The 12,966-nt window shown below is 44.5% G+C and overlaps 1 protein-coding gene across 2 annotated transcripts; it reads left to right on the top strand.

The window, feature by feature from the left end:
• Nucleotides 1–2,813: 2,813 nt before the first annotated feature.
• On the top strand, nt 2,814–11,873 carry lgalslb (lectin, galactoside-binding-like b). 2 transcript variants are annotated; one of them, XM_008302486.1, is made up of 5 exons: nt 2,814–3,035; nt 3,540–3,623; nt 3,702–3,790; nt 4,494–4,680; nt 7,351–11,873. In XM_008302486.1, the coding sequence occupies exons 1-5, from the start codon at nt 3,003–3,005 to the stop codon at nt 7,492–7,494; spliced, it is 537 nt and encodes a 178-aa protein (XP_008300708.1). In that variant the 5' UTR covers nt 2,814–3,002; the 3' UTR covers nt 7,495–11,873. The 2 variants fall into 2 exon arrangements, with proteins under 2 accessions (XP_008300708.1, XP_008300707.1); XM_008302485.1 differs by having other exon boundaries at nt 3,531–3,623.
• The last annotated feature ends 1,093 nt before the right edge of the window (nt 11,874–12,966 follow it).

Below are 12,966 nucleotides of genomic sequence, written 5' to 3'. Positions count from 1 at the left end.
TCAAGTTTTCTTCGTGACCTCTTAACTTCTTGTGAGTGATTACAATTGATTACAGCTCAGTGATTTCTCTCTTAGGAAGGATCCATTTGATACACTCATTAACTTCAGCTACATACACTTAGAATGGGAAGTCTGAGGAGCTCAGTGACTTGAATTTTCCCAGGTCATTCTCTCAGATTCCTCTGGGGAAAAAAAACAAATAAAAAAAACATCTCAGTTGCTCCTATGCCACAACTATGGAGAAAAGCTTTTGGCAAACTAGCCAAAAAACTCATACCATTTTTGCGGCAACTTAGCATGTAGCTAACGATCACATAAACAATGCCTAAGAAAGGTAAACCAAAACCCCAGGTTGGTCCACATATCCGCCCCGGCCTGCTCCCATCTCTGCAAAACGAATTGGATGCATCCAGAGCTCAAAGCCAGCAGCTGATGGAGCACAACATGCAGCTGGAAGAGCACAGTGCAGGACAACAATAGAGTGAGTGAGGAACTGAACCAGAGCTCTACTCTTGTTGTCCTCAACCAAGAACTGGTGGAAACACAGAGACTGTGCTGAGCGACTGTGGAGAGATCCTGGAGGCTGAGAGGCAGCGATTTGCCGAAACCATGAAGGCGATGGATGACGAGCTGAATCAGCTGGAGGAGGAGATCAGCAGGAGGGAACAGGAGATCCTCAGTCTGACTCTTGAAGTAGAGAAGGAGACACTGCAGGAGGAAACGAGTGAGTCAGAGGAAGACCTGCAGATGGAGACCGGTGAAGCTGTCTCTGAGAGGGTTCTGGACCAGGACAAGGAAGTGCCAGAAGAGACCAATGACCAAGCAGAAAACCAAACCGACTTGGTCTTGGAGCAGGAAAGCAACAACCTGCAGGAGGAAGAAATAACTGTGGAGGGGGAGGAAGAAGAGCTCCAAGAGAAGAAGAAAAAGAAGAGGAGCTTCTTCAGTTGTTTCAGAGGAAACAAACAAAAGAAAGAAAAGACAGAGAAGAAAAAGCTGGAGAAGAAACCAGAAGAACAGGAGACAGGGAAAGAAAAGACGAAGAGAAAGGGTTGCTGGAGCTGCTTGTTCTGTAGAAGAGCGACCATGACGTACATTCCCATCCCCCTCATTCTTTGGAAGTGTTTTCCACAGTTGCAGCCTGCATTTACCCCGATTGTTTCCATGTTTATTCCTCAGACGTTTGCAGTCTATAATTTATCTATGAAAAATAATTATGACAGATGTATCATAGAATAATGCAAACACACCCACAGGTTACAGCGTAATAATTAGCATGACACATTGGAGTTGGGAGGACAAATCATTTTCCAGGATAACTTAACCTTTTCCAGGACATTTGACCTTATTTCTCATTTTCCATTAAGATTTAGAATTAAGATTTTAGACCGGCCTTCCTAAAGTCCTGACTTAAACTCCATCAAGACCCTGTGGACTGTGATGAAAAAACGAGTCTGCGTCAGACCAACCCTGTCAACAGGAGGGTCAAAGACAAATCCAGAAGCTTGTGGACGGAAATCAACAGAACCTAGTTGAGGTGAAAATGGCTTAACCAGATATTAGTATGAATGTATGTATATGTTTGATCCCGCAGACTTTGTCATATTTGCAGAAGATCTGTACTGAAAGAACTAAAATGTCTGATTGTTTTTTTGTGATGGGTTTAAATTATTCTTTCATTGAAAATTGTAGAGTTCTAGGAGTCATTGGAAACTCAAGACTGTCTTTACAGGTATATGTGAGCTTTTCTTAACCCTAATGAGGCTTTGTGATGTAGTGAGATGTAAAGAAATGGCTTTGGAGCTTTGTATTCAAATTTTGCATCAACGGTTGATTTTGTTGGTAGATAAAGCTGCAATTACTTATTGTTTTCATCCCCGATTAATCTGTCGACTTGATAAATCGATTCATCGCAAACTGATGGAAGTTGTCTGTGTTTCACAAACCCAAGATGACGCCTCTAATAAGCCAAACATATTCAGTTTCCTGTTAGAGAGGAGAAATAAAAACCAGAAAATATTCAATTTGAAAAAGCTGGAATTGGAAGATTTTGACGTTTTTTAATTTAAAAATATATATATATGACTCAAACCACTGAATCTATTATTAAACATGTGATGATTAATCTACCAGTTAATCGATTAATCGTTGCAGCTCTGATGGCAAAGATGTCCTGCTGTGAAATGGACTCTGAGCTCAAGCTTGTACTGCGTTTGAATGTCCACAGAGGGGCGTAGTGGACCAGTTAAACCGAAAACCTCTGAATGAGAGACAATCAAAGAGAGAGAGAGAGCTGGGTGAGGGAGGGAGGCGGGGGGGAGGTTTGCATGCACAGCAATAAAACACAGAGGATGGGGAGCACGAAAGTCAATGAGAGGGAGACAGGGAGTGTGTCCACTTGATTCAGTGAAAACCAATTAAAGTCCCGGCCACACAAGTGAACAGAAAGTGGTTGATTTCGAGCTATTTTTAGCCTCCTGCCGCCTCTGAGCCCTACAGTAGTGTTTAATCATTCAAAAGTATTGAGTGTGCGCACTTCGGCCAATTAGGCCAGATCCCCTCTGTGTCACATTCACACCGAATTAACGACACGCAAGTGCAGCAGCTTAACCGACCAGTGCTTCAGCCCCTTTTCCTGGTTTTTAGTCGCACCAATCCAGAAATTAAAACCTCAAAACTGTCCAAAGTGCGCGCAGCCTAATTGGGTGAAGGGTTGGAGAAAATCTATCTGATTAGCCTTCTCCAACAGACGGGGATTAAAGCTTTCAGTCTGTAATTATTATAAAGCATACGTCAGCAGATATCCACCCATTTCAGGCAGACAGTGCAGCGGAGGGATGTCCTCCTAGGTGACCGTGAGGCCCGAGCCAGCCAGACGTGGGGATCCAGGAACAGGACGCAGGAACAGGAATCTCCTCCTGAGTCAGTGCCACGACGCTGACACACCACGCTCCCCGGCACGGCTGCTCCGATAATCAGCATCCTATGCTATTCTGCTCAAGATGGCGGTGCAGGCAGCGGAAAAGGACGGAATAGTGAGTATTTTCAGGCTTTACAGGGGAACCGGGGCGGCGGGTTTCGTGTACGGGCGTTTATTTCAGCGCATAACGGCCTCCGGTTTAGATTTTTACGCACCGTTATGTCGATTATCCGGCGCTTATTGTAAATGCCGCCGTGCGCAGCGCATTCAGAGGCGACTCCTCTTTCATCTGTGGCCGTGGGAGGAAACGGGAAATCCACTGTGGTGAAACGTATCCGCGGTGTTTGCTCACCTAGGCCGCGCACACCGGTGCTCGCGACGTCGCGCACAAATTCTGGGGCTAATTTCTAATCTCGCCAAACGTATGTGTGATAACATGACAGGTCTGCTGCCACCGAGTCATTGTCGCAAGCGAGGCCACACCGGGTATCTGTTGAATGAAAGGCCCGCAGCCTCATGTGGGGGGTTTAACCTGAGCCAGGTCAGCTTAGAGCCAACCTGACGGAGCGAGAAATGATAGTTTGCCTCCTGTGTGTGTTTTTTGTCACTGGTGCTGAAGAATGTGGAGGATGACCACCTGAACGACTCGCTGGGGAACCCCGGCCTCATCTCACCTGACAAGGAGGATTTATCGCGTCTCCTGGTAGGAAATATCCTAACTGGTGTCCTTATTTGATGCGCACTCCTCGCTGTGCGTAATAATTCAGTGTGTTTTGCATAGACGGTGCCATTCAGCGGGCGCATCCGGGGCGGCATGCGGCCAGGGAAGAAGATCATAGTGATGGGCATTGTCGACCTGGAGCCAGACAGGTAAGATAAGACCTCTACAGAGCATGCACACCCTCCTTATCTGCAGCCTGGCTTTTTATCTCTGCATATTTGTCATTTGAATACATCCATATGCATGCTGCAGGCTGATTTGCGGAGATACTGCTGTGAGGCCAGTCAGACTTGCACAGCCACTCCAGGACACACTGCGTGGGCAGCCGGAGAGAATGGTGGCTCCTTAAGTATGCAGAGACAGGGCGTTCCCTCGCCAGCAGGGAGGAAAGAAAAAAGAGGGGGAAAAACACAAAAAAAGCAGCCCCAGTGACTTGTTTGGGTGTGTCCTCCTACCCTACATGGAAACTTGTGTTAAACTTGGAAGAAGCCTCCCGATGACCTCATCTTGTTCACTGCTGGCAGAGCATTCATGCCAGAGTTCATGTGAATGTCCCGGCTGACGAAGCTCCTCGGAGGCTCAAAACACACAGCTGTTTTCCTTTGTTGCATCTCCGCGGTTTGGAAATTTGTTACTGTAACCATGGACACGCGCTGAACACAGAGATGCTTGTGAGCTGCACAGCTGCAGGGGAGGGAGGCTGAACCCCAAACTAGCAGCAGGGATTATGCATAATTAACACTCAGTTGGTTTGCAGCAGCAGAATTGTGCATTTGACTCATCCCAGATTAGCCACTCGGACATCTGACGTCCACTTTGCCATCTCAGGCCTGTGTTTCCTTCCTCCCTCAGCTTCAACGTCAGCCTGACCTGCGGCCGTGACTCGGAGAAGGAGGAGTCTCAGCATGACGTGGCCCTGAAGCTCACCGCTCGCTTCACCGACCGCCAGTTCCTGCGCAGCGCCAAAGTCTCTGGGAAATGGACAGAGGAGGAGGCGTCCACCGCCTACTTTCCCTTCATCCCCGATCAGCCTTTTAGGGTAAAAGATTCATGATGTGTTCTCATGTCTAATGATGCTGGGCTCCTCCCTTCCCTTCCAGGGGGGCAGGTGTTGTTGGCTGCTGGCTGTTGTGGAGGAAGCTGGATGCTCCCTTTTGTTTGGGCTCCTTCTCTTTTGACCTGATTGAGGCTCGTTGTTTATTAACATGGTTTCACTTTGGGCATCGTTTGTGTTCACTCTTCACTCACCGGGTTGATTTGGCTCTGCAGACACATCTATGAAAGCCTTTAGTGGACCAGTTTGTTCCCTTGTTGCCCCCCTGTCCAGTTTATTTCAAATAGTGGCAACAGGCTCTTTTTGAATGCAGCACGTTTTAGCTGCAGGCATTTTCAAGACATGTTTGTCTCACTGCTCACAAAGCTTTCGTGGCCGACCTTGTGCAACCAACAGGGGATGATGGCCAAGCCCGGTTCTGAGAATGTGACGCAAGCAAGAATGCTGCAACGTTTAACTGGTTCCAGGTTCTTTTCAACACCTTGTCTTTCATTTAGCTTTACATAATTGATGAGGTTGCAGTCACATGACATATACATGTTAATACACTGAGTAAATATGGAACTAAAGCTTGATTTTTAGACCTTGCAATCACAATATCTTTTGGAATAATTGCATTTCGATATTTTCCACCAAACTAATCTAACAAAAGTCTTAATAACTTTAATATCTTCAGATTGGTTCACTGAATAGTCATGCAAAGTCTCTGTCATTAACAGCGAATGGGCTAAAACATGCAAATTATTGTTGTTCTTCTGTGTCCAAGAGTTTGTTTGCAAAGGTGGACTTTTCTGTTTAAGAAATCTGAGCGATGACCTCGTGTCACAATGGTGACGTCGCAGCAGAAACATGTAGAGACAAACAGGAAATGCTTTCCTCGGCGCAGCTTATGCGTGTAATGTAAATACAGCCCGTGGTCTGTTTACTGCATGAGGGGCTGCATCAGCTGTTCATGTGCTGGATGAGGTCAGGGGGCTTTGAGCAGCAGGACGAGCGCACGATGAGTAATTGTTGGACCCGAGGACTTGTTAGGTCTTTAATGTCGTATTCCGCTCTAGTTGTTCTGAATGTGGACACGAAGAACGCAGATGGTGTTCAGATGAAAGTAGACGAAGCTGCATTTAACCAGAGAAACCTGCTCCCAGACTGATGCACCAGAGTTTCTACTAGAAGCTGCTTTTAACAATGAATAATACCCTAAAACTACGACGGTCACAGCAGCTAATGGGTTATTTTTAGAGGCGATTCCTGCCTGCGGTTGCTGACTGTCAGCTCCCTGATAAAGTCCTGTTGTTTGTGGTCGGAGTGTGACTGAGCAACTCGGCACAGTCATGACCGTGTCAGAGGCTGCGAGCTGCAGATTAACGTCTCCAACAAACTATCTCATGGATTTGGAGACATGTGGCCGAACACATGATGCGCTGCGGCTCCGGAGCAGGACGGCTCACTTCTGCTGCTCCGTCGGAAACAGTTTTCCTCGAGCAGTGAGATCACACCTACAAGTTTGCTGTCTTTGATCCAAACCACAGAGAAACTGTTGCTCTGTTGTTCTCGAGTCATTGAGGTTCACTGATGGCAGAATTTTGGGGGTTTTGTACACACAGCAGATATTAAGCATCAGTTCAGAATGTAGTTTGAACTTTTTATGTAAAAGCAGATGGCTCCTCGTCTTATACATCAACTTTTGCTAAGTAATTGTTTGCAAAAAAGATGTGCAACATGTAGGGTTTCCACCTTTTAGCGTCTTTAATTCATTGTTTTGTTTAAACATCTTGTCGTTTTAATACTTTGTGACTCTGTACAGCTGATTCTGGGGCTCACAAGCTGTTTCCAGACAAATACGTCGACACCAAACACTAGAAAAGTTCGTTACGTAGCCACGTTTACTAGCTAAAGTGTAATAAATGTTCCTCAGGATCTGGTGGAGACCAAAACTGAGCTAAAACATCTAAATATTGGACTCGCAGCCGACAGAAATGTAACTCCAAATGAATGAAAGCTTGATCTCAGGCTGGTAGTTTTAATGCAATCTTTCTAAAAAATTAAATAAAATGAAGTCAAATGCAGACAGAAAGTCATTACAAGTGTTTTCAATACCACATCTATTTTTTTTTATTACTTTGCCTTTTTTGAAGCTGTCAAAAATAAGCAAATCTCCTTTAAAGTGTTTAGCTGGACGGGCGTTTTCCTGTAAACTCGTCACACGCAGGACGCCATGTTTGGTGTTTTTATAGTGATTGTGTTTAACTAACAAGCGGCTTGAATAGTTGAACATTTACAGAAGTGTCCTCGTGTCTCCTCAGGTCATAAAATCAAGTTCAAGCAGAGTGCAGGTTTTTTTTTTTTAACTTTCATTTCTGTGGGAATTTTTCAGAGTTTAAACAAAGTACTTGGTGAGAATTTACTTTTATTTTGGAGACGCTCGGCACTCGTAAATGTGGCCGAACACTCTCATGAATTGACTTATTTGGACTTGTTTTTACAAAGGAGGTGGACGTAAGATAGAAAAGATTATAAAAGGAGTATGAAGCTAAAGCCAGCAGCCAGTTAGCTTAGCATAGCACCTGGAGGCTTGGTTTTAAGTTGATGTTTTGCTCGATCACAGCTTGCGTTATTCACATCTCTCCGTCCTTTTCCCTCTTTTCCTCCCTGCAGATCGAGATCCACTGCGAGCACCAGCGGTTCCGGATATTCGTGGACGGACACCAGCTCTTTGACTTTTATCACAAAGTAAAATCTTTGCCGTCTATCGACACAGTACGGATACAAGGAGACCTACAGATCACCAAGCTCGGCTAGCTTCCCGCTCTGCAAGTCGTTTGTGAAGCGAGGACTGGATCACAGATGACCGCACACACACTCACACACACTCACACACACACATATGCGCCTGTTACGTCATCACCCATAACCCATCATGCAACGCTGCGGCCGCATAGCCGCTGGAAAAAGGCTCCGGCAGCGACAAGTTAGAGTTTCTTCTGCTTCTTTTCTTTCTGTTCGACCAGGATCTGATACGACGACGATGATGATGATGAAGCTTTGTGGGTGAATGTGTTTGCTCCGTTTTCAGGTATCTGTCCTCGTAGCCCCAGTTTTGTCAGATCAGGGATTATTTATAGCACGTTCATTTTAATCCTGTTGAATCCTTCGGGGAGGCAGAGATGGAGGCAGGTGTGGAGGGCTTTCGGTATCACGGAAAAATAACTCAGATGTTCTAGAAACCAGTTACTCAGGAAAAAAAAAAAAAAGCATCACCGAGCAGCTGATATGGAAAAAATTATTAGTGACTGATTCAGATGATTCACTTCGGTTTAGTGACTTTAAAAATCTTAGAACTGGAAAATGCACGTTCACCCTGAATCCGAGCAGCGTTTGAATATTCAGTCTGAGCCTTTTCTAACTCCCACATGGGCTGAAACATGATTTTATATCAGATGAATCTGGTTTAAAGCAAAAAACAACGATTGCAGATTCTGGCAGCCCGGCTGGATGTGTAGTTATTGTTCATCTTCTGGAAACTCTTATCTTCTGATCACGATAGAGCAACACCCTGTTTTCTGATGTATCCGTCGGTGCTCCTCTGCCATCCCTTGGGTTTGATCCAGTTGTCATGGTAACACGCTGCAGCCTCACCGACCCAAATACCCCAAAATGAGGATTATATCATGACAAGGATGTGGCGTCCCATATTGAGCATGGTTGTGTTAGTTTGCGCTCATCTTAGCGGTCGCTGCAGCCCTTCTCCCGTCTGTGCGGCGGCGTTCTGGCTGTTTGCTCCGGTGAGGGAGGAGATTAGAGGAAGTTTTGATAAACAGGTTTATGAATTGGACTCTGCTCCCCGCCGCTGCACTCACCAAACAAACCTCACAATATGCAAGCTCTCCGTACTCTCACAAAGCAGCAGTTGTTCAAAAAAAACAAAAAAGGCATTTCTCTCCAAAAGTGTGTGCACGTGTCGATCTGAGCGCCTTCAGTCGCATTCGACGGTCAGTTGGGGAGCAGGAGCGGATCCTGGTGGTGTTTTGAATGTATAGTGTTCATGTCTCTACAGTAGCATAGACGATATTAGACCACGCACAGAATCATTTCTTTAAAAGTGTCTCGGTGGTATGGCTGGTGCTGTTATAGTTTACGTCTTTTCTGTTTCCTGAATCATTCCACATCAGCATCTCGTCCGCACCGAGGCGGACAAACACTATAAATCAGCCTTGTTTGATACGGCCAGCAGGTTCTTCATGTTAGCGTCACGTCTGTGTTGCATCGCACCGTTTTGTCTTTACAACAAGTCCTTCCCTTAGGGAGACAGCGAGTTATCATAAACACTAATAGCTGCGGTTATCTTCGATGCAAAACTCTTGAATATTAAAAGTGTTAAGGTGCTCTGTTTACGCCTCTTCCAGTATCGACGCTCTGTGAGGTCACTGCACAGGTTTCAGGGTGGTGTTGTTCTCGTGAAGGGTTCATAAGACGAATCATTTGCTAACGCTTTGTGGATCAGTTGTAATACTTTAATAAGAACAGCTTTCGGGTTGCCAGGTTGTGAAAAATCCCCCTCGTGTTTGGTGATTGTGCAGCTTTAAGGCTGGTAAGCGTCTAAAAGTCCATCCCTGCTGCAGCTGTACATGCTAATGAAGTTCACCGACTGATTAATTGGACGTGGAGTTTGGTTTAGATGCAATGCAGCCGACCGAGCTTCATTTTCTGGTATAAAACGTTAGCAAATGATTTAATAACTGAAACCTACTCGACTTATAGACCCTTTATGAGAAGTCTTACGTTAAAAAGTGGCGCTGATTCTGCTTTTTTTCCATTTTGGTGACAGTAAAACTTGAGCTTGTTGGATCATCTCTACACAGAGCGTATCCACGTTTGGGTCGACAGCTGCACAAAGCTGCACAGAATTCCCGTTAAGATTTTGACATTCGAAGCATTCCGTCACAACGAGTTCATGAGGATTCTCTCCCACCGTCTCTCGCTGCTGTGAATTAAGCCATGACATCTGTGCAGAGCAGTTGCACTCGATAATTGATGCTCGCGTTAATGAAGCTTCCTGGCTAAAGGAAACCTCTTTTTTTTTTGTTTACCATCTCATTACCTGCGTGCAGCATCCATCAGAGCGGAGAGTTCTGTCTGTGCGTGCACTGAGTATTTATTAGTTCCTAGCAATAACTCGACTGCCCGGGAGCAGGACTTGTTTTCGCCTGACTGGTCAGACAAGGTCTTCCTCCGTCGTCTCCCGGCAGGCGCTGGTTTGTTTCGGACACAAACGCGAGGGCGCTGAGGGGTTGCATTCAGAAGGATAGGAGCCAGCGTGACGCATCATTTCCTCCAGTATTACAGCCGAACAAATGTGTACAAATTGCTGTGTTGATGGGGTGTGTTGTTGGGGTTTTTGTGTTCTTTCTATTAACTGGTGACCATTTGTAACTCTACAGTTTTCCTGTAATGACATGTTGATATAACTCTTAAGTGTGACTCGGCGGTTCGTTTCAGTGACGTAGATTCGAGGGGTCGAAGTGGGCTTTTGGGTTCTCAGCAGCAGGAATGATGGGGGAGGGAGACGAACAATTCAAGACTTCCTGAACTAAAGGGCTTGAACCAGGAGGCTTTTTTTTTTTTTTTTGTGCGACTGCGTGTGTTTGCGTGAGCGTGTGCAGGAAATGGGTTTCGTTGTGGGTTTTCCAGCTGTGTACGAGCACGGTGGTGTGTTCTGTTTCTTCTTCGCGGTGCAGGTACACGATCAGCTGGACGGTACTTGAGCTTTGGTTCTGTTGCACTTTAAAAAACAAAAAACAGTGTTGGTGTCCACTTACAAGACTCACAACTGCTTAGTATTACACTTAAAACAGACATTTTTGTGCGTGGAAACCCTTTTATTGTGTTTCTTCCTGAAATACAACGTTCCTGATCTCCTCATGATCCCATCTTTCGAAGAACAATCTTGGGAATTCGTCATTCGTCGCCCCTTGACTATTAATTTAATTGTTCTACAACCCTTTAAAGATATAAGAAAAGCTGAATGTCATTCTCTTCCTGATTGTAATCTGATGATCTCCCCGGTTATTTAGAATCTGTTGTGACATAGACGTTTGCACCTTTCCTGCCCTGAAAATTGTAAGAAAACCCGTTTATCTGACCCAGGTCTGTACCCAGCTTTTGGACTTTGGATGTACATATTTGTGAGCGCGGCCTCCTCGGTGGGCTTCGTCTTTTTTACGGATAACAAGCTGAGCTGAAAGCGTTTTGTTGTGCATGTAAGCAAGTACCTGGCGATGCTGTAAACAGGTTGACATATTACCGGTATATTGCCAGTTTTGGTTTCAGTCAAGCATGCTGTTTTATTTTATTTTTTTTAAATCATCTATCCGACGTGTTTTCTTTCCGCCTGTTTACTTTTATAGCCTAGTGTGTATGAAAATGAAAGTTTAGCGCTTACCTTGATATTAAATTAAACATATAGACGCCCAAAGCAAGAAAATGGACACAAATAAATCAAACTATTACCCCGTGATTTTTTTATTTTTATTTTTTAAAGTAGAACAATGAAATAAATTCCTAAAAAAAAAGTGCTAACTGACTTCATCACGTCCAAGTGTCCTCTGAGTAGAAGTAGGCCGATCTGTTGCTAACGTGTCGTGTGGTTGTACAATCATGTCATCATTTCTATTTATTGCAGTGTAACCGGCAGGGTGGTGGTGAAGACAGTCTGTATTGCTAACATGCCCGTTTTCTGCTGTTTCTATGAAGGCATATTGAAAAGTTGAGTCTTTTTTTGTAATAAGAGAAAAAGCCCCGGCTGCTGTTCTTTCAACTGCAGGTTAAACATCATCTTGACGCCAGTTTTTCAGGGATGTTCCCCGTCTGAGGATCACCGGGGCGTCTCGTCACTTTGATCTTCTGAAGGTCTTTCATCTTCCCCGAGCATCGTGTCGGCTGTTTGATCAGCGGAGCAGCTTTTTTCTGGTTGTCACACATAAAAAAAACAAGAAACAGGAGCACTTGTACTTAGACGTGATGCCACATAATCAGAAAAATGACCCCAAGTTTAGTGTCTTGTTGAACACGGGACCAGTGTTTAGATGAAGACGGTACACTCTAATGTCGTTCTTTTTTTTCTCCTTATGCTTTTGTAAAAACAGCTACTTTGCAAACCAATAAACTTCTCATCTTGGAAAGTCCTCGTCTCCGTCTGTAAAGGCTGAACGCAACTAAAACAAGCAGCTACACCCCAGAAGACAGGTTAGCCCAGAAAAAGTGGGTTGTTGGTCACATTTTGTTGAGTTAACGCTGACGAATGAGTCTTATGGTGCAAATATATTGTAATGCACGAGTGGATAATCCAAGCAAGACAGCGTTGCATCTTTACTGCATGCTTTGTGAGATTGTGTTGAACTTTTTTGCACAATTTTCCTGCTAAATTTTTAAAAAATCTGTCCACTGTTATACATATATTTAGTTTTTCTGATTATATGTAGAGAATGGTGAGAAAAGACTGAACAAAATGTTGTCTTGTACACTTTTTTTTGCAGGAAATTGAGGGAATAGCCTCTTGAAAACATTAATTAGTGAGCCTTCATATTCACAAGAGAAACGTCTTTGTGATTTGGAGCTAAATCACAAACATCTGAGACAATTACAAACATTAATCAAGGGTAAAATCATCCATACTGACAAAAACTGTACGCCAAGATCAGAGGAAAACAAATAAAAAAATGTAAATTAATTATTATAATCAGCAACAGAAGCTGGAGTCAAAGTCTTAAACCTAAAAATATCATGAAAGCCTAAAAAAACAACCTAATTAATGATGAAATTCAGTGTCTCAGGTGCCACCAGTTCAGCTTCTAGAGCATGAAATATAAGTTAACCCTTTCAAAGTAAGAGCACCATCCTCCTGGACACAGTTCAGTTCAGTGAGAAGACAAAGAATGACTGACAGGAACTAAACCGAGAGGGAAACGTGACATATTTCTGTCCCACATCTTGAGTAAATGACAAAATCGGAGCGACTGAACATTCTTTCATGTTGAAGAGATGCAGCTGAAGCCTCAGAAGAAGTGCTTCCTCCTCAGCAGGAGTGGAGTCCCGACACGGAGTCCCGACACAGACAAGATCTGTGATTATTCCAGCACATGAAAGAGGAAGAAATTCAGCTGGAGGCAGCGCTGGACTCTGCTCCCTCCATCCGTGTGGAATAACTTCAGAATGGAACGGAAGGAGCTGCCGTCTATCAGGCCTCTTCATCGGGCCGCTCTGCTGCTGCACATG

Source organism: Stegastes partitus, unplaced genomic scaffold (genome assembly GCF_000690725.1).
Source record: "Stegastes partitus isolate 25-593 unplaced genomic scaffold, Stegastes_partitus-1.0.2 Scaffold1822, whole genome shotgun sequence".
Taxonomy (NCBI): domain Eukaryota; kingdom Metazoa; phylum Chordata; class Actinopteri; family Pomacentridae; genus Stegastes; species Stegastes partitus.
Note: the sequence above shows the minus strand (reverse complement) of the source record. Positions and strands in the feature narration are given on the sequence as shown.